Genomic DNA, 22735 nt, shown 5'->3' on the forward strand with positions numbered 1-22735 from the left:
TCCACAAGTGACGGTGCGAGAGCCAGGAGTGCGGCAGGAGCGCGGCAGGACCCCGGCAGGAGCGCGGCAGGACCCCGGCAGGAGCCGACGGACGGAGAAGGCAGTGCCAACTGTGTCATAAGGCTGTGTGTGGACACGAGATTACCTGTGTTGACTGAGAGTAACTGATCCACAAGCGTCAGTGAAACACAAGTTAGCCGCTTAGTGGAGAATACTTTCATTATGATTTCACTGCATGATATTTTTGCTCACTATATCTCAAATATTGGTTACTAAATCAGTTTGTTTTCTCTATTATATTGTTGTATTTGTTTCCTGTTGATGGTCAGAATGACTGATTTGGCCACTTGCGTTTCATATGTGCCCATGAAGGTTTTATCTGTGCATTGAAATGCATATTGCCGATGTTTTTGTAAGTTATTGTATTCTAATATCCAAGGATGAACACATTTGTTTTCATTTTACAAAGAAAATAATAGAAAATTGATCAATTTCGACTTTGTATCTGTAATTACAATAGCTGTTCAGTGGTTGTCGATTAACTCATACATTTTCACATTAGAATTAAAATGTAGTGTTCTGATGTTTATTATCCTAACATTACAGATCAATTTATTCTTAGATTTGATAGCCAGATCAATATAAATGATTAGTTTATAATATTATTTTATATAGATGATGCACGGAAACATGAACATTGTAATGTGTGAGCAATAATAATATAGATAATTGTATAAATATTAACCATTTAGGAGGTCTAAATGCATAGAAATTCCCATGCATTCATTTAAATTATTTGTAATTGAATGCTTGAGTTTCTACTTGAGTTTTCCATTAATGCTGTCTGTGATGCACTGATCGATATAAGTGATCAGTTTATAATATTACTGTTTACGCCGGAGCCCATGTCAGGGCCTGGCTAGCGGAGGGCTTCTGCGCATGCGCACCGGAGCAGCGCTAATGGCGGAGAGCGTGCGGTCGCCGTTCGATTACCGGGATCCCCCGACCCTCGACAGCGACGGGGACGGCAGCAAGCCTCCGCCACCGCGCGGGTGAGTCTCTCTCGCTAACGGAACCGATCGGGCCGTTTGATTCGGTTGGGAACGCTGGGATTCGCGTGCGTGCTAACGGCTAGCAGGTCCGGTTCTGTTGTCCTCGTGCCCACCGTGATGAGAGAACACCCGTGGCCGTTCTATCTCGTTCTCTGAGTTCGCGTGTGGGTTTACAGTGTGTGTGTGTTTACAGTGTGTGTTTTCCGTACCGCTTTACCGGGGAACCGTAACGCGGCCGCGACTCGAACGATTAGCAAAACACCGCGCGAGTGCGCGAAACCTGTGAGCGCGTGCATGTGTGCAGGCGACCGTTACAACAGTTTGCCATGGTAACCGTAACGCAAAACATCGAGCGAATATTTTTTTACGACCGATAGCGATTAATTTTGTGATTCAATGCGTCCATTAATCGCTTTGTTAAACCCATTTTGATTGGCTTAGTTTTGCTTGTCATACCAAACTGAATTGTCAAACATAATATGCATTTTGTATATAACGATAATAATAATTTACATTATTATGTGTGTATATATATATATATATATATATATATATATATATATATATATATATATTACACTCACGTATGTGTATATATGTGTGTGTGTGTATATATATATATATATATATATATATATATATATATATATATATATATATATATATATACATATATATATATATATACATATATATATATATATATATATATACATATATATACACACACACACACACACACATATATATATATACATATATGCTAGCCGTATATATATACAAACTAAACTTTTATTGTGATAATTGATTTTCACATTATTATTTACATGATTATTTTTTATTATTAAATTTGTGTGTTTATTAAACTGTTATTGTCAGCACTGATGCCTGTAATAGTCAGTACTGTGTTGTACTGTGTGTGTGTGTGTGTGTGTGTGTGTGTGTGTGTGTGTGTGTGTGTGTGTGTGTGTGTGTGTGTGTGTGTGTTTCGCAGGCGTGTGTGTGGCAGGAAGAGGAAGGGGACGCCGGTGAAAGTGTGTGAACGAGTCGCGTATGTGACGGAGGATGAAGAGGAGAGTCTGTCTGAACACAGTTACAGCCCAGGTACTATTATATACATATGTATACACAAGGGTGTAACTTGGGTTTGAGGGGGGGGGGACACAAAATGGGGTAAAATGTTTTTGCACTTTTAATCCCGTTAAATGCATTTATATACCTTTTGGGACTATGATGATACAAAATCCAGGAAATAATTAAGTTGATTATAATGATCAATTCTGCCAAAAAGAATATAGTAGGCTACTAAACTATGTATAAGAAAAATATGTCTTACTTTCTTAATTGTTTAATAGGGGCCGATCGCCAAGACTTTAGAGAATCAGTTTATAAAATAAAAAATGTTCACCATTAATATTTTGTGTGTAAATAAAATTGAAATAATGTGAGACTCAATTTCCACTGTAATGTAGAAACAACATAAAGACAGTATATTTAAAAAAATAGTTTAATGGCATCTTTTTAGGCCAGTATCACTGATATTAATATAGCTACTGATATTAATATAGCTACTGATGTCTCGATGAAAAAGATTTTTTTACTTTTGAAAATTATAACAACTTTTAATGTAAGTGAACTTAAAACAATCCTCACATAAACCCAAAAATAAATGTAATATTTACCTGTGCCCTTCCTGTCTAACAGGTATGAAATATACATATTATTCAGATAATGTGTGATATTTTTTACTAGTGTGTGCAGGACACTATAGTTCATTTCTGTAAGTGAGGAGAGCAAACTCTCTTTTTACACACAGACTGAACACAATGAAGCATTGCTTGGTGATTGGTTGAGCTAAACTGGTATTATGTAATTGTGTAGTTAAATTTAACAGCTGACAGATATTCAACATAATTCATGTGTGAGACAGTCTAACAGAAGGACGGACAAAACCAGTCAAATATCAACTGAGTTCTGCTCATATTTTATCACCATTTTCTAAACTATAGCGAATAAACTGTGATAATGTGGGAAATGTTGAAAGAGTCTGAATACATGCTGGTCTGGCTCTATATCATTCTCAAGCTTAAGCTTTAACAAACTGTTTCATTTATAAAAGTATAATTTGATATGTCAAGCTCTACAGGGTTAGTTTCCTCATGTTTTGTGTGTGATTGACGGTTTTAACCCTTTGTTGTTGTGTAAGGGGACGAGCCGTATGCAGAGGGAGCAGAAGATCGTCTTCCCCCGCCGGGGAGCCCGTACTTCATCACCGACCCGTCACAGCTCTGGTACTGATGCTCTCAACTCTTAAAGATGTTGTTTTCAGGCTCTAGAACAGGTTTTCCTGCTTGAATGTTGATTATTCTCCTCATATTCTCCATCGTTGCGGCTCCTCTCTTCCCAGTCTGTCAGTAACACTCTGTTTACTTCCTGTCTCAATGAAGCCCCTCCTCCTGAAAAGCACACTGTGCTCTGATTGGTTGGCTGGAGCAGTGTGTTGTGATTGGTCGAGCGCTTTGAGCGTGTTTGGGAAATGTCCCGCCCCTTACCATAACCACCAGTTTAACACACTACTAACTCACTCAACCAGGCCCCGCCCCTTTATTCTGCATATGAATTATTATAATGAGGAATATTGTGACGTGTTAGTTCCCGGAAGAAACTCAAGACTACAATGGAGGCGTTTCAGGAGTTCAGGAACACTGACACTGATATAGAGAAGAACTGGAGCTTCTTCATGCTCATACAGCAGCAGAAACAGCAGAATATGGCTCTTTAATGCATGCGTGTGTGTGTGTGTGTGTGTGTGTGTGTGTGTAGTGTTCCTGAGCTCGGGGAAGAGGGAGCGAGTGGTGTTCGAGGTCCTGTGCTCTTCCACCCGCCGGCCAACTGCAGGATTAGAGAGGTGCATTGTGGGAATCAGGTCCGGCTTGTCGTCATAGCGATTCGAGACATTGCCAAAGGTGAGGAGATCACAGTGGACTACAGCCTGAACGACTGGGGAGAAAACGCCTTGGTGAGTCAGCTAAACACAGTTACGTTATCAAACAATTCATCAGATGTTATTTTCCTATTGTTCAATTAAATGGGAATTTATTAATTGTCTTATTAAATAATCATCCCACACAACCTTTATGTTTGAAAATCCCAGACGGGCCCCTGTGATGTTAAACGTTGCAGGTCCTGTTGAGACTCAGTGTGTGTGTGTGTGTGTGTGTGTTTCAGCACATTCTTCTGTGTTGTGTTTAATACAGGGGTTTCACAGCTCAGTGTCTCCACGTGGCTTTGAGTGTGGATTCAACCCAGAGGGAGACATCAAGAAGGTGAATCACACTCACACACACTCACACTCACACACACTCACACACTTTTGATTAAAACATCTTCCCAAAAACACTTTGTTAGATTTTTAGATGATAGTGTCTCACTTCCAGCTCATTTCTGTCTCCGTGTCTGTAGGAGGAGGATCCTGGTTCCCTCCCTCTCTCTCTCAATGTTTCCGACTACCTCACTCCCTCATGGTCTCTGTCTCCCTCCTCCTCTCCGGCGTCCCACTCCGAACCCAGCGACTCCGACCGCGAGGATGAAGAAGAAGAAGAAGAGGAAGACGACGATGACGACGACGACGATGAAGAGCTAGAGGAGCTGAGGGGCCGAATGATGAGGCGGCGCAAGAAAAGAAAAACCTCAGCCAGTGTGAAGAAAAAGACTCAGCCCCGACCCCTTTCATTTGCTAGCCCCGCCCCTTCATCCACCTCCCCCTTCCAGCAGCCTCTAGCCACGCCCACCACCAACATAAACAATAACATAAACATAAACATCGGGCACGGCGCGAGTCGCAGACACTGTCCGTACTGTGGACGCCACTTCCGCTCGCTCGCACGACACCTGGAGAAACACCACGATCAGCAGCCCGAGGTTCGAGCCGCCATGGAGCTATCGCTACTCCCCGCTAATGCTACGCCAACCGACTCCTTCCTCTCACCCGCTCAACCCTCGTCTTCCTCGCTGGGAACGCCACTGTTTTCCCGAGAGCAAGAGCCTTTGTCTTCGCCATCTAAACCTGGAGCCGTCTCCTTCTCGCTCTCGGTGTCTCCGCCTCCGAATACCTCGAAGAAGACAAACGCAACGCCGATGCCCACTAGGAAGGGTGTTAGCAAGAGCGTTAGCAAGAGCGCTGTAACGCACACGCCTCCGCCTCCGCCTCCCGCTAGGAGGGGACGCCCGCCGAAGAGAGAGAAGGAACTGCAGCAGAAGAAACAGGAGGAGGTGGAGAAGACCAAAGAGGAGGCGCAGCCCACGCCTGGAAAAGACGAGGAGGAGGAGAACGAGTTGCACGTGAAAGGAGACGGAGAAGAGAAGAACGGTGAAATGACGAGGTAAGTTTGTGTTTGAAGCTTATGTTGCTTATAACAGTTCGCTTGAAATCAAAAGTGGAGTCGACTTTTTATCTTGCAATTTAGACTTTTTATCTCAGAATTGTGTGATATAAAGTTAAAATTGTGAGTTATAAAGTCAGAATTGTTATAAAGTGGCAATTGTGAGTTATAAAGTCAGAATTATGTGTATTAGAGTCAGAATTGCGTCATATAAAGTCAGAATTGCGTGATATAAAGTCAGAATTAAAGTCAGAATTGCGTGATATAAAGTCAGAATTAAAGTCAGAATTGCGTGATATAGCCTAGTCAGAATTGCGTGATATAAAGTCAGAATTGTGTGATATAAAGTCAGAATTGCCTGATATAGTCAAAATTGCGTGATATAAAGTCAGAATTAAAGTCAGAATTACGTGATATAAAGTCAGAATTAAAGTCAGAATTGCGTGATATAAAGTCAGAATTGCGTGATATAGTCAGAATTAAAGTCAGAATTGCGTGATAAAAAGTCAGAAAAGCGTGATACAAAGTCAGAATTGCCTGATATAAAGTCAGAATTGCCTGATATAAAGTCAGAATTGCGTGATATAAAGTCAGAATTAAAGTCAAAATTGCGTGAGGTTAAGTCAGAATTGCGTGATATAAAGTCAGAATTGCGTGATATAAAGTCAGAATTGCCTGATATAAAGTCAGAATTGCGTGATATAAAGTCAGAATTGCGTGATATAAAGTCAGAATTGCGTGATATAAAGTCAGAATTGCCTCATATAAAGTCAGAATTGCGTGATACAAAGTCAGAATTGCCTGATATAGTCAGAATTGCGAGATATAAAGTCAGAATTGCCTGATATGAAGTCAGAATTGCGTGATATAGTCAGAATTGACTGATACAAAGTCAGAATTGCCTGATATAGTCAGAATTGACTGATATAGTCAGAATTGCCTGATATGAAGTCAGAATTGCCTGATATAGTCAGAATTGCCTGATATAAAGTCAGAATTGCGTGATATAAAGTCAGAATTGCGTGATATAAAGTCAGAATTGCGTGATTTAAAGTCAGAATTGCGTGATATAAAGTCAGAATTGCGTGATATAAATTCAAAATTGCGTGATATAAAGTCAGAATTGCGTGATATAAAGTCAGAATTGCGTGATATAAAGTCAGAATTGCGTGATATAAAGTCAGAATTGCGTGATATAAAGTCAGAATTGCGTGATATAAAGTCAGAATTGCGTGATATAAAGTCAGAATTGCCTGATATAGCCTAATCAGATTTGCCTGATATAAAGTCAGAATTGCCTGATATAGTCAGAATTGCCTGATACAAAGTCAGAATTGCCTGATACAAAGTCAGAATTGCCTGATATAGTCAGAATTGCCTGATATAGTCAGAATTGCGTGATATAAAGTCAGAATTGCGTGATATAAGTCAGAATTAAAGTCAGAATTGCCTGATATAGTCAGAATTGCCTGATATAAAGTCAGAATTGCCTGATATAAAGTCAGAATTGCCTGATATAAAGTCAGAATTGCGTGATATAAAGTCAGAATTGCCTGATATAGTCAGAATTGCCTGATATAGTCAGAATTGCCTGATATAGTCAGAATTGCGTGATATAAAGTCAGAATTGCGTGATATAAAGTCAGAATTGTGTGATATATAGTCAGAATTGCGTGATATAAAGTCAGAATTGCGTGATATATAGTCAGAATTGCCTGATATAAAGTCAGAATTGCGTGATATAAAGTCAGAATTGCGTGACATAAAGTCAAAATTGCGTGACATGAAGTCAGAATTGCGTGATATATAATCAGAATTGCGTGATATATAATCAGAATTGCGTGATATAAAGTCAGAATTGCGTGATATAAATTCAGAATTGCGTGATATAAATTCAGAATTGCGTGATATGAAGTCAGAATTGCGTGATATATAATCAGAATTGCGTGATATATAATCAGAATTGCGTGATATAAATTCAGAATTGCGTGATATATTGTCAGAATTGCGTGATAAAAAGTCAGAAAAGCGTGATACAAAGTCAGAATTGCCTGATATAGTCAGAATTGCCTGATATAAAGTCAGAATTAAAGTCAAAATTGCATCATATAAAGTCAGAATTGCGTGATATAAAGTCAGAATTAAAGTCAGTATTGCGTGGGGTTAAGTCAGAATTGCGTGATATAAAGTCAGAATTTCGTGATACAAAGTCAGAATTGCGTGATATATAGTCAGAATTGCGTGAAATAACGTCAAAATTGCGTGTTATAAAGTCAGAATTGCCTCATATAAATTCAGAATTGCGTGATACAAAGTCAGAATTGCCTGATATAGTCAGAATTGCGTGATATAAAGTCAGAATTGCGTGATATAAAGTCAGAATTGCGTGATATAAAGTAGGGATGTGCACGAATATTCGAATTTTCGAATATTCGATCTGTAATTATTATTCGAAAAATAAAATACTATTCGAATTTTATCGAATTTATGAAGCCGTAAATACTTTGCGGGTCGTAAATGCAGTGAATCCCTGATAAATCCCAAGCACTAACTCGCAGTTATAATTAAATGCACTGGGTGGCACTGTGGCACATGTTTAACAAGTTGTTTGTATTTTCTCATAATGTCGTCGTCTGCCTCGCGAAGTTTGGAATTACTAGTCGAAAATGAGGTTACTAAATGGAATTACTTTTGATCAAATTAATTAATTAATCTGGAATTATAATATCATCACCACAATGAGAAATCACATGAAATCCAAACAGCAGTCGACTGAGGAAAGACAGCTGTCTATCACTGCATCACGACTGCAGGTAAGCGCAGCTGTAGTGCGAGTGATCCGAGATGATAACTTATCTAATAGTAAAATGATTTTGAGGTATATTCTTCCTTTAAGTTTTCTTTGAGAGAGAGGTTTAAGAACAGAAAACGCAAGGTGCTGTTAGAAACTTAGAACTAGAACACCGTTATCTTTGTTTCTCTGAAACGTCTGTCAGCGCAGCGCGTTTTCTCACTCGAGCATAAATTGCTCGCGGCGTCCCTCCATGTGGATATTATTGTTTTTCTCAACATAAACGTGAAACAATATAAACACGATAATCATATGCTGACTCGAGTGTGTGAGTACGTTCTGTACGATAACTGGCGCAATCTGCTACTCTGCTTTATTAGGCGTTTTTTTCCGTTCGCGCTGCTTGAGCTTATATCCTTTTGTTCTTATATTTTTTTTGTTTACACATAGCGATAGGCCTACTGTTTAATGTTTTCAATTAAAAGAAAACTTTAACACATGTTGTAAGCTTGTTGTGTATATTGCCTAATCGTAAGCTTCTTCAGAAATGGTGCCAAAACGTAAAAAAAAAATTACCTTAAAAAATAACGTATTTTTCGTTAAACGTCATTTAAATAAACGAATATTCGAATATTCGAATTTTATGAGCCCGAATATTCGAATGCAATATTTTTGAAAAATGCCCATCCCTAATATAAAGTCAGAATTGCGTGATATATAGTCAGAATTGCCTGATATAAAGTCAGAATTGTGATATATAGTCAGAATTGCGTGATATAAAGTCAGAATTGCGTGATATAAAGTCAGAATTGCGTGATATAAAGTCAGAATTGCGTGATATATAGTCAGAATTGCCTGATATAAAGTCAGAATTGCGTGACATAAAGTCAAAATTGCGTGACATATAGTCAGAATTGCGTGATATATAATCAGAATTGCGTGATATATAATCAGAATTGCGTGATATATAATCAGAATTGCGTGATATAAAGTCAAAATTGCGTGATTTAAAGTCAGAATTGCGTGATATAAATTCAGAATTGCGTGATATGAAGTCAGAATTGCGTGATATATAATCAGAATTGCGTGATATATAATCAGAATTGCGTGATATATAATCAGAATTGCGTGATATAAAGTCAAAATTGCGTGATTTAAAGTCAGAATTGCGTGATATAAATTCAGAATTGCGTGATATATAGTCAGAATTGCGTGATAAAAAGTCTGAAGAGCGTGATACAAAGTCAGAATTGCCTGATATAGTCAGAATTGCCTGATATAAAGTCAGAATTAAAGTCAAAATTGCATCATATAAAGTCAGAATTGCGTGATATAAAGTCAGAATTAAAGTCAGTATTGCGTGGGGTTAAGTCAGTATTGCGTGGGGTTAAGTCAGAATTGCGTGATATAAAGTCAGAATTGCGTGATATAAAGTCAGAATTGCCTGATATAGTCAGAATTGCGAGATATAAAGTCAGAATTGCCTGATATAGTCAGAATTGCCTGATATAGTCAGAATTGCCTGATATAAAGTCAGAATTGCCTGATATAAAGTCAGAATTGCGTGATATAAAGTCAGAATTGCCTGATATAGCCTAATCAGAATTGCGAGATATGAAGTCCGAATTGCCTGATATAGTCAGATTTGCCTGATATAAAGTCAGAATTGCCTGATATAGTCAGAATTGCGTGATATAAAGTCAGAATTAAAGTCAGAATTGCCTGATATAGTCAGAATTGCCTGATATAAAGTCAGAATTGCGTGATATAAAGTCAGAATTGCGTGATATAAAGTCAGAATTGCCTGATATAGCCTAATCAGAATTGCGAGATATAAAGTCAGAATTGCCTGATATAGTCAGAATTGCCTGATACAAAGTCAGAATTGCCTGATATAGTCAGAATTGCCTGATATAGTCAGAATTGCCTGATATAGTCAGAATTGCGTGATATAAAGTCAGAATTGTGTGATATAGAGTCAGAATTGCGTGATATAGAGTCAGAATTGCGTGATATAAAGTCAGAATTGCGTGATATAAAGTCAGAATTAAAGTCAGAATTGCCTTATATAGTCAGAATTGCCTTATATAGTCAGAATTGCCTGATATAGTCAGAATTGCCTAATATAAAGTCAGAATTGTGTGATATAAAGTCAGAATTGCGTGATATAATCAGAATTGGGAGATATAAAGTCAGAATTGCCTGATAGTCAGAATTGCGTGATATAAAGTCAGAATTGCGTGATATAAAGTCAGAATTGCGTGATATAAAGTCAGAATTGCCTTATATAGTCAGAATTGCCTAATATAAAGTCAGAATTGTGTGATATAAAGTCAGAATTGCCTGATATAATCAGAATTGGGAGATATAAAGTCAGAATTGCCTGATAGTCAGAATTGCGTGATATAAAGTCAGAATTGCGTGATATAAAGTCAGAATTGCGTGATATAAAGTCAGAATTGCGTGATATAAAGTCAGAATTGCGTGATATATAGTCAGAATTGCCTGATATATAGTCAGAATTGCCTGATATAAAGTCAGAATTGCGTGATATAAAGTCAGAATTGCCTGATATATAGTCAGAATTGCGTGACATAAAGTCAAAATTGCGTGACATATAGTCAGAATTGCGTGATATGAAGTCAGAATTGCGTGATATATAATCAGAATTGCGTGATATATAATCAGAATTGCGTGATATAAAGTCAAAATTGCGTGATTTAAAGTCAGAATTGCGTGATATAAATTCAGAATTGCGTGATATGAAGTCAGAATTGCGTGATATATAATCAGAATTGCGTGATATATAATCAGAATTGCGTGATATAAAGTCAAAATTGCGTGATTTAAAGTCAGAATTGCGTGATATAAAGTCAGAATTGCGTGATATATAGTCAGAATTGCGTGATAAAAAGTCAGAAAAGCGTGATACAAAGTCAGAATTGCCTGATATAGTCAGAATTGCCTGATATAAAGTCAGAATTAAAGTCAAAATTGCATCATATAAAGTCAGAATTGCGTGATATAAAGTCCGAATTAAAGTCAGTATTGCGTGGGGTTAAGTCAGAATTGCGTGATATAAAGTCAGAATTGCGTGATATAAAGTCAGAATTGCGTGATATAAAGTCAGAATTGCGTGATATAAAGTCAGAATTGCCTCATATAAAGTCAGAATTGCGTGATACAAAGTCAGAATTGCCTGATATAGTCAGAATTGCGAGATATAAAGTCAGAATTGCCTGATACAAAGTCAGAATTGCCTGATATAGTCAGAATTACCTGATATAGTCAGAATTGCCTGATATAAAGTCAGAATTGCGTGATATAAAGTCAGAATTGCGTGATATAAAGTCAGAATTGCCTGATATAGCCTAATCAGAATTGCGAGATATAAAGTCCGAATTGCCTGATATAAAGTCAGAATTGCCTGATATAGTCAGAATTGCCTGATATAAAGTCAGAATTGCCTGATATAGCCTAATCAGAATTGCGAGATATAAAGTCAGAATTGCCTGATATAGTCAGAATTGCCTGATACAAAGTCAGAATTGCCTGATATAGTCAGAATTGCCTGATATAAAGTCAGAATTGCGTGATATAAAGTCAGAATTGCCTGATATAGCCTAATCAGAATTGCGAGATATAAAGTCAGAATTGCCTGATATAGTCAGAATTGCCTGATACAAAGTCAGAATTGCATGATATAAAGTCAGAATTGCCTGATATAGTCAGAATTGCCTGATATAGTCAGAATTGCCTAATATAAAGTCAGAATTGTGTGATATAAAGTCAGAATTGTGTGATATAAAGTCAGAATTGCGTGATATAAAGTCAGAATTGCCTGATATAATCAGAATTGCGAGATATAAAGTCAGAATTGCCTGATAGTCAGAATTGCGTGATGTAAAGTCAGAATTGCGAGATATTAAGTCAGAATTGCCTGATATAAAGTCAGAATTGCGTGATATAAAGTCAGAATTGCCTGATATATAGTCTGAATTGCGAGATATTAAGTCAGAATTGCCTGATATAAAGTCAGAATTGCCTGATATAAAGTCAGAATTGCGTGATATAAAGTCAGAATTGCCTGATATATAGTCAGAATTGCGTGATATATAGTCAGAATTGCGTGTTATAAAGTCAGAATTGCCTGATACAAAGTCAGAATTGCGTGATATATAGTCAGAATTGTGTGAAATAACGTCAAAATTGCGTGTTATAAAGTCAGAATTGCCTCATATAAATTCAGAATTGCGTGATACAAAGTCAGAATTGCGAGATATTAAGTCAGAATTGCCTGATATATAGTCAGAATTGCCTGATATATAGTCAGAATTGCGTGATATATAGTCAGAATTGCGTGATATATAGTCAGAATTGTGTGAAATAACGTCAAAATTGCGTGTTATAAAGTCAGAATTGCCTCATATAAATTCAGAATTGCGTGATATAAAGTCAGAATTGCGAGATATTAAGTCAGAATTGCCTGATATATAGTCAGAATTGCCTGATATATAGTCAGAATTGCGTGATATATAGTCAGAATTGCGTGATATATAGTCAGAATTGTGTGAAATAACGTCAAAATTGCGTGTTATAAAGTCAGAATTGCCTCATATAAATTCAGAATTGCGTGATATAAAGTCAGAATTGCGAGATATTAAGTCAGAATTGCCTGATATATAGTCAGAATTGCCTGATATATAGTCAGAATTCCGTGATACAAAGTCAGAATTGCGTGATATATAGTCAGAATTGTGTGAAATAACGTCAAAATTGCGTGTTATAAAGTCAGAATTGCCTCATATAAATTCAGAATTGCGAGATATTAAGTCAGAATTGCGAGATATTAAGTCAGAATTGCCTGAGATATTAAGTCAGAATTGCCTGATATATAGTCAGAATTGCCTGATATATAGTCAGAATTGCGTGATATATAGTCAGAATTGCGTGTTATAAAGTCAGAATTGCGTGATATAGTCAGAATTGCCTGATATAAAGTTAGAATTACGTGATATATAGTCAGAATTGCGTGAAATAACGTCAAAATTGCGTGTTATAAAGTCAGAATTGCCTCATATAAAGTCAGAATTGCGTGATACAAAGTCAGAATTGCCTGATATAGTCAGAATTGCGTGATATAAAGTCAGAATTGCGTTATATAAGGTCAGAATTGCGTGATATATAGTCAGAATTGCCTGATAGTCAGAATTGCCTGATATATAGTCAGAATTGCGTGATATAAAGTCAGAGTTGCGTGATATAAAGTCAGAGTTGCGTGATATAAAGTCAGAATTGCGTGATATAAAGTCAGAATTGCGTGATATAAAGTCAGAATTGCGTGATATAAAGTCAGAATTGCGTGATATAAAGTCAAAATTGCGTGACATATAGTCAGAATTGCGTGATATAAAGTCAGAATTGTGTAAAATAACGTCAAAATTGAGTTAAATAAAGTCAAAATTGTCTGATATAAAGTCAGAATTGCCTGAAATAGTCAGAATTGCCTGATATAAAGTCAGAATTGCGTGAAATAGTCAAAATTGCGTGATTTAAAGTCAGAATTGTCTGATGTGAAGTCAGAATTGCCTGATATATTGCCTGACATAAAGTCAGAATTGCTTGATATAAAGTCAGAATTGTCTGATGTGAAGTCAGAATTGCCTGATATATTGCCTGACATAAAGTCAGAATTGCTTGATTTAAAGTCAGAATTGTCTGATGTGAAGTCAGAATTGCCTGATATATTGCCTGACATAAAGTCAGAATTGCCTGATGTGAAGTCAGAATTGCGTGATATAAAATCCGAATTGCACGATATAAAGTCAGAATTGCGTGATAAAGATAACTATATTAGCAGTGGACGGTATCGTTCTGTTTATTTGTCGTCTGCCGCTTTAAATGCTGGAGCTTGTTACAGCAGGATGGATTCTGATTGACTGTCAAATAAAAAAATTTATTTTGAATATTCATCGAATTAAAAAAAAACCCTGCACATTCGAATGCAAAATTAATTTATGCTCTAGTATAACCTAATTTTCCTTGCATGCACATTAAGGAAATTATGTTTTATTTAAGAACAATTGTTTCAAAAGTTAATGCACTTTAAAAAGTGAATTTCATTTCAATAAAAGATGTGATGCTTGATTTGGTTTATATTTGCTTATTGCGCTCGCTTGCGCCCTCTTGTGGATATAGAAGACAATACAGTTTTTTTTATCCTCTAACATTAAAGCTGCTCTAAGCGATGTTGGGTGACGTCACTTCTTGTTGACGTTCAAAGTATTGTCAAACAAAACGGAGGCTCGCTCGACCCTCCCTCCTCCTCATCCCGTCCCGTCCCCCTCCCTCCTCCTCATCCCGTCCCCTCCACCTCCCTCCCGTGCTTCCTGAAACAGTCATGAACCATTTAGAAAAACCAAACTGGTTCTACACACCTGTCCAGCAGAAACAGAGCCTCCTGAGTGTCGGACTGGAAGCCCTTCTGCCGGCGGAGTTCTCGCCACCTTTTGAATGCTTTTCCGATGTAAATTCGGGACTTCGCGTTCCTTCTCCTTTTCCCTCTTCTTTGTTATTTGTTCATTGGAACGTCGTCTCTTTGGTCGTGTGTCGGCCATATCAAAATTCTCAAGAATATACATTTTTAACGTTAGTTGTTGTCGTTGTCTAGGACATCCCTCCAGCTAACTTCCCCTCTTCATGCTTCTCTCTCCTCCAACACCCACCCCCCCCCCCCCCCCCCCCCCCTTCTGTGCACGCGCACTAACCCCCCAACCCCCACCCCCAAATAATTCTTGTCGGTGATTGGCTGGAACGCTGTTTGTTTTGTTACGTGGTCCAGGCTGGGCCAGTTTGTTTTTGTTGCCGTTTGTGGAGCCTGGGCTGTCTACAGAGACCGCGTTTTCTTCAGGGGACAGGCAGCTAGCGGATAGTGAGGAGATGCTAGTGGATAGTGGGGAGATGTTTGCTGGATGTGACTAAATGTTTTGGCCTAAAAAGCGCGTGACATCGCTTAGAGCGCCTTTAAGGATTGTCTTTAGAACTCGAAAATAATTCAGTTGCTAATATAAAAAAAAATCTAATTTAGCTTTTCAGCCATTTTGATTGCCCTAATTCTGATTGGCTGTCAATGTTTTTTTTTCGTTTTTCCGATGATGTCGTTATTGTTGTAGTTGTGCTGTGGACTCTGGTTATCTTTTTTTATATTTAGAACAATATCTTTATTTATCGTTACAGTTATAGTCTTCGGTAGGGCTGGGCGATATGGAGCAAAATTATATCTCGATATATTTTGCTATATCTCCATATACGATATATATCTCGATATCTTTACAGGAAAAATAACCCCCCAAAAACTACTGCAAAAACAAATATGCCAAATACCACAAAGTCTTTTTTCTATTGAAATGCAAAGAGGTAGGCAGTTAATGTAGGAACAAAGTGCTTCTGCGACATAAAAAAAAAAAAAATCCCTGTATACAAAAATTATAATTTAACTGTAAAATAAAGGAAGAAATAATACATATGGCCTTCTTTTCATTAAAAAATAAAATAACTCAACTCAACTCAAGCTCGTCTTTGCTTTAACTCTGTTGTAGCCATCAACAAATAGCCAAAAAACAAGTTTGTGTAACTCTTTTACACTTTTAATATCTTGAGCAAGGAATACCAATCTGTCTACTGTGTCAGGCTTAAGTGCAGCCCTTTGACAAGTAACTATATTTCCACTGCAGCTGAAGATCCTTTCAAAAGGACTGCTAGTGGCAGGCACACAGAGGTACTTTTTTGCTAGGGTGCTCAGTGCTGGATAGGCAACCTCATGTTCCTGCCACCATTGTAGTGCATCTGCCTCACTCTCCAAACATACAGACTGTAAATAGCTTGACAACTCATTCTAAATGGACTCGCGAGGTGTGAATGAAGAAGAGTAAGGGGTTGCATCTTGGACAAAGAAGCTGGCTAGTATATTTTTCTTTTTAGCAATGGGGGGGCACAGGATCTGCTATGGCACACTCTTGTGCGGACTGAGGCACAGCTTTGTCAACACCTGCAGAGCTCCCCTAATCACCTAGCAAACTCTGTGCTTCGCAGATGACCCTCTCTTTCAATGCAACCAGTTTCCCACAGCTGACATATTTCTGAAACCGTGGGTCTATAAAGGAAGCAATGTCCAGCAAGTCACTGGTAGAGGGCTCTGAATACTTTTCATTTAAGTAAGTCAGGATGGTGTGTTTGATGGACTTTGTTAGCTCACTGTCACCTTCCTCAGGAGCAAGGAGGCTGCTGTTAAAGAGGTGGAGCACAGGTCTTACGTATGAGAGTGTCACATACTCCTCGCCTGACAAAGCGTCAGTGAAGTCCTGCAGGGGCTTCAGTGCTCTTTGGATGGCATCTAGCACCTCTATGTCTTGCCAGGTAAGAACCAGAGGTCTTGTTTTCTTGTCAGCAGACAGGACTTCGGCAAGAGCCCTTTCCTGCTCAAGGACGCGTTCTACCATTTGTAGACGTGATCCCCACCGTGTGGTCGACTCCGTACTGAGCTGATGAGCTGGTAAATTCATCTGTGCCTGCACTTCGGCCAGCTCCCTCCACTTTTTCCAGCTGTAGGAGAATGCGCTCACAGTTTTCTTGCACAGAGAAATGGCCCGTGTGATACGAGGGTCTTGCATTCCATGACCTGTAACACAGTAAAATCAAATAAATTAAATTATTTCAAAAAATTAAATAAATTGTTTTTAAATGTAGTTTAATAGCCCAAGCCATGAATTATCTCTTAATGTTGTGACTGTATAAGTATATACGTATAGTTTCTTTTTAATTTGTAATAAAGTTATTATTTTGACATTGTACTTTTTAATTATTCTGGAATACACTGGTTTTAAAAAAAGACCAGATTATTTGCCACATCCCCTTCCACCCAACCAAACATTTCACACCCAGGCAGTCCCAAGCGGACTAACCTACATGTGCACACAGACACACACACACTCCCATGTAAGACCAGGTATATTGCACTCACCAATCGCCAAATGTAGTCTGTGACCAAAACATTGCATCCTCTGCCAGTTGTTGTTTTGGACTGCGCAGACGATATTCGCTCCATTGTCAGTGGTAATGGCCACGGGTCCATTTGGATTTAACAGCCAGGTTGTTGTTACGTCTCTGAGGGCCTCTGCGATATTTTCACCCGTGTGATCTTGTGGGAAATAAGTGGTTTGAAGGCATACACTTTTAATCTTCCAGTCCAAAATATAATGTATAGTAGGGCTGAACGATATATCGTTATCGTATCTATATCTAGATATGAACTTTCAAGATGTTACTATGGGAAAAAGCGACGATATAGATTCCCCTCTCCGCGCTCGCCCTGCATACAACTCTGGCAGTCACAACAAACATCAGTTTTACGAGTGCCCTTGAATGCACCGCTAAAGCCAGCGCGCACACACTAGTACAAGGGACGTGGGAACTCTATTGTGAGAGGGGGGGCGGCGTTTCCATGGTGACGCGTCATTGCTTGTCACGTGACACACCGCAGCAGCAACAGCGCTGAATGAATGATGATCTGGTTTTATGTCATTTTTCCTTTTTTGTTCAGAATATTCACAAATGTGTTAGCTATGGCATGAAATATCTGATATTCCGATTGTCAAATACATGCAAGTGGAAGTATATTGTTGTTTAAACACCTTTATAACAATCGCGTTAGTTGAGCTGTATGCGCGATGGGCGCCGCCGTGTTAGTTTGTGCCGCAGACGCAGTTCAGAGAATCGGATCTGTTGGATTTACAACCTCTATGTTTACAACACGTGAATTCATCCACTTCTCCCGAAATACTTAAAAGTAAGTGGCTGGTGAACTGGGAATAGAATAGAGTAAACATTGAAGTTGCTTACACAATGTGTATCTGATATGAATAAAACGTGTCGAATTATAATGGAAAAGATTATTATTACCTCTTCCATAGACATCAGTGTGTATTTTACAAACTCTATGTATTGTTTTTTTTAGTACTTATGTGAATTTATATGTTTGAAACCTAAAATAAACTATACTTTCCACATTTTTTTGTATTATGATCTTTTTATTTTTCTGAGAAATGCTTGGTTTTCACCGAACCCGTAGTCATATCGTATTGTATCGATATCGAGATATCTGGCATGAAAATCGAGATATGAAATTTTGTCCATATCGTTCAGCCCTAATGTATAGTGACGCACATGTAAGGCTCGCATGTCCTGCTGCTCCACATGTCCTGCTTCTCCATATGTCTGTAGTCAAGGCATAGTAAGTAACCTTCTCCAATTCAGCAGCAAGCCGCTCTCTCTCCGTAGTGTATAGTCGCGGGAGTTATTGTCTCGCAAAGTAATGCCAACTAGGTAAACTGTATCTTGGATCAAGTGTTTTTAGCATGCGTATAAAGCCACGTTGTTCAGTGACGGCAATGGGTGCCATGTCCATCGCTATATAAAAATGCCACGGACTCTGTGATGCTACACCACTTTGCGCTCTTTCTTTCATATTCTACACTCCGCGTTAAAGATTTGTGGAGTGTTGTCTGTGTAGTGTGTGGAGTGTTGCTAGAGCTAGTAGTGGCCGGGATCCTTAGTCTGGTGCACTCCTCGTATGCGAGCTTGTGCCTTGTCTGTAAATGGTTGAAAATGGTTTGTGGTGCTAGAAGCTTTGGTTGGCACCAACTTTCGCCATTCACGGCAGTAGACATCTGTCTGCTGTTCGTCCGACGCCTTAAAACCGAAGTATCTCCATATAATGGAGCCAGTTGTCCTTTTTTTTGAGACGAGTTCTGTAGCCTCCGGGCTGGTTGCGGGCGCCGCCAAGTTGAATGAGACAACACGCGAGGGGAGGGGGAACAAAAGCAAGGAGGCGGGGGCAAGCACAGCACAGAGAAGGCAAACAAGCAAAGTGGCGAAATCAGAATTAAATATAAACAATATATCGATATATACGATATGTCAAAATCCATACTGTGTTTAAAAAATGTCTCGATATATTTTAAATATCGAGATATCGCCCACCCCTAGTCTTCGGTGTGAACGGGCTTTAATGCAGTGCTTTTTAACTTGTGGGTCGCAGGTCTGTTCTGAAACAACGCTATTGGACTGTGCAGTTGTAGTGGCAAACTAAATTGTCTTTGAGGTTTATTTTCTTTCAAGAAAAGGCCAGCAGTCGTACAGTCACACATCCTTCATCCTTTATAGTCTTGACTCCCAGAATGTTATCTTTTTAGGCCAATGATGGTATTTTCAAATGGAGGCCCTCCTGTCACGTACCAACACTTTTTACCATTCCAATACAATTCCATGTTAGAATAATGTCTGTGTGTGCTCTTTTACTGACATTTGATGGTCACACACAGCTTAAAAATAAAATTCCTTCCCCAATTCCCCAATTCATTGATAAATAATACAATAATACAGCAAAGTCATTACTTCACATTTATACTCTTCATCTCTGATTTTCATATACACGATCACTCTCCTAAACTTGTTAAATAAGATTTGAAAAGAAGAAAGCTTAGGCTGTGTTTTGTCGGGATAGTCCCTTAAGTATTTAGCAAGCAAGTAAAGACTTAATCTGAAGCCGGGCTGAATGAAGAAACACTGTTATTGCACTTCTGACCTAGATCAGACCCTCAGTCTCCTCAGTATAAACAAGAAAATAGTATAGATGTTCAGAATAGGAAACACATATCTTAACTCAATTAATACTTTTCACTGTAACTTCTGCTGGTCGTATCATCATCAAATTTCTTTGGTTTTCGACATACATCATTAAAATTGATCCTCATAATTAGACATTCAAAGCATTTGATATGAAACTACTTTTCACCACTAAAGCTGGAAAAACATAGTATTACACATGGCATGCACATCAACACCAAAACTCCTATCACTATCAGCACTGTATGTCATGTCCAATATTCCCACTCTCCCCAGTGTTTGGTCAACCATTCAAACCAATGAGTTATCACTTCTGGGTGGCTCTTTTACAGCCATTCTCATGTGCTCAATGATATTGGCTATGTTGTCAGTCACTATAGTCTGGAAAGAAAACATGATGTATCCCAACATTTTACACACTCCTCCGGTCTCAGTTGGGAGTTACATATATTTATGGAGTATGAAAACTGCAGTTTCAGAAAATAGTAGTGGTCACTCATTTTGTCAATGACTTCACATATTTGTTTTCACGTTTTCACTCAACAGTACTGTAAATGTGTCCTATGGTGTGACATTTAAAAAGTACTAAGAAATGAAATGAAATAACATTTAAAAATATTTGAGACCGAATTGTTCACATTATTAAAACATAATTTTCTTAAAGTGATATTTATTTTACACGAAAGTACTAATTAGAATAATTTTCACCATGAATAGCTGAACTTGATAAACTTCCCTACGAATGTCAATAAAACTTTTTCGCCAACCTTACAAAACTGTTTGAAATTGTACCTAAGAGGAGATATTATTGTAACTCCCCTAATGCCAAACTTCACTCTTTTTTTTTAAAGATACTTTAAAATAAGTATATTTTTCTGTTGTTTTATGTTTGTCATACCATAGGACAAAACGTCGCACCAAAGATAGTCATTGCATAAAAAGAGTCAGAATATATAGTGTTTATTGTAACAATTATAAAGGAGGACATTTGTTTTATGTTGAAACTTTATCTATTTGTTTTAATAGCTTCTTAAGGAGGTCTTGTCCTATTGTGTGACATCTGTGTCCTATAGTGTGACAGGCCAAAGTGTCACACCAAAGGACATTTGAGCTTTTGTGGCAGTTAATAACCATGCTAATACTAGCTGAACTGTCATTAGTAATTGGCATGATACATTTGCATAATATTACGTAGTCCTGCTGTTAAAAATAAAAATTTGAATCAAAAAATGAAATTTAGGGGTGTCACTAGCCTGGGTTTCCCCATGCTGCCTTGAGCGCAGCGCGATTTTATTCACGCTGCTAGGCAGCCTGGACACCATGGACCAGATTTTCCCCTCAAAAAGGGATCCAATCACAGAACGGGGAGGGAGCAGCAAGACGATGACGACACACTGAAGCAGTTTGTTATATCTATGGATCCAACATGGCATCAGACGCGAAGTTACCTTTCGATGCAGCCTTAGATAGTGTTCTAAGTAGTTGAGAAACGCAAGTTTATTTCGTCTTGTTCCTCGTCAAATTTCTGTCGCTCTACATACGTCATCTGGTATAATTGAAACAATTGGCTATGAGCTACGTGCAGGCGCATTTTATAGACATCCGTAGCGCCCAACATACGGCTCTGGGCATTCGTAAACCATGCCTCAAATACAAGAAAATGAACATGTGGTTCCCAGACCACGTCTCAATGAGAAAGAGGTCTGACGTTAGCCAGGCTAGGGTGTCACACCAAAGGACAAAAAAACGTAACAACTTCAGTAGTCTGAAAACATAGTTAAATATTTGAACAATTCTGAGAGAAATATTTACCATGTGCACTGCTCATGGGCTTCATAGGGGTCTTCAGTCACATGACCTTGAATGGGGTCTTTCAACTAAATGTAGTTGTCCATGATATTGCCAAACTTAATATCAGGTTATTGCATAACACTAAAGGAGTTTTTTTTTGTGACAAACTTTATGAAATTCCTACACTTTTAGAAATGTATGTATAGGAAAAGTGATGGCCACTTAGTGAAATAGACACTTGCACAATTATGCCAGGAGTGTTCATTAAGATTTTTAAACATTATTTTCTATATTTATAAAAGTTAATATTTATGAAATAATTTTTTCTACCATCACACCATAGGATGATTTTGAGATTTGGCTCAAAGTTGTAAAAAAAAAAAAAAAATAACTCTGGTATTAAAACAAATTCATGTAAAACAAGAAAATGTTTAACCATTTACAGTATTCTAAATGATGAAAATGTGAAATAAATTATTTTTTATCTTCTGTGACGGTGAAAAAGCCACGTCACGTCAACTACCCAGTTAACATGTCTAACAGTAATCTATTCTGTATAACAGCATCTCTGATGTGTTTAATTTCATCATTAACCAGTCAAATCATTCTCAGTGCTGTATGCTGTTTCCAACACAGTAGAGCTCACATGAAAAATACAATAATAGAACATTAAATAAAACATAAATTAACATAAACCTAAACTTTGTAAAATACTAGCCTTGTTACTACACCAAAATTGTTATAATTTGAACAAGAACTGTCAGATTTTCATAATGCCCTAATAACTTCATGAATCTCCCGGTTTGATGTTGTGCAGTGGTGTATCAGCTGCCTTTCCTCAAGCTGCTCACCTAAACAAAAATGTTAGATAGGAGAGAAGACATTTCTTTACAACATGTCATGTTCACACTACTCAGTTGATGGCACTCGTTGTTTAACCCCTTACATTCCCATAAATGGGTTTTCCAAACAATATCCAAAGCAAACCTTTATTTATTTATTTTTCAAAACAGAAGTTATCACCCCCCTCTTGATGC

At 38.0% G+C, this 22735-nt stretch overlaps 1 protein-coding gene and 1 long non-coding RNA gene across 12 annotated transcripts in view; one reads left to right on the forward strand and one right to left on the reverse strand.

Moving 5' to 3' along the window:
• The first annotated feature begins 847 nt into the window (after window positions 1-847).
• The window catches only part of LOC309492595 (uncharacterized protein), a 33152-nt gene continuing 11264 nt past the window's right edge, over window positions 848-22735 (forward strand). For all 11 annotated transcript variants that reach the window (XM_082161580.1, XM_082161584.1, XM_082161583.1 and 8 more), the window contains exons 1-6: window positions 848-1052; window positions 2047-2156; window positions 3259-3343; window positions 3876-4071; window positions 4310-4378; window positions 4515-5434. In XM_082161580.1, coding sequence (XP_082017706.1) covers window positions 940-1052; window positions 2047-2156; window positions 3259-3343; window positions 3876-4071; window positions 4310-4378; window positions 4515-5434 — 1493 coding nt within the window. In that variant the 5' untranslated portion in view covers window positions 848-939. The remainder of the gene's footprint in view (window positions 1053-2046; window positions 2157-3258; window positions 3344-3875; window positions 4072-4309; window positions 4379-4514; window positions 5435-22735) is intronic.
• Window positions 15601-17372, reverse strand: LOC309492644. The gene is made up of 2 exons (XR_014203632.1): window positions 17245-17372; window positions 15601-16902 (listed from the first exon to the last, which is right to left on the reverse strand). It is a non-coding gene; the product is annotated as an uncharacterized lncRNA (long non-coding RNA).

The sequence above is a fragment of the Leuciscus leuciscus genome (assembly GCF_965113295.1).
Source record: "Leuciscus leuciscus genome assembly, chromosome: 2".
Classification (NCBI taxonomy): Eukaryota; Metazoa; Chordata; class Actinopteri; order Cypriniformes; family Leuciscidae; genus Leuciscus; species Leuciscus leuciscus.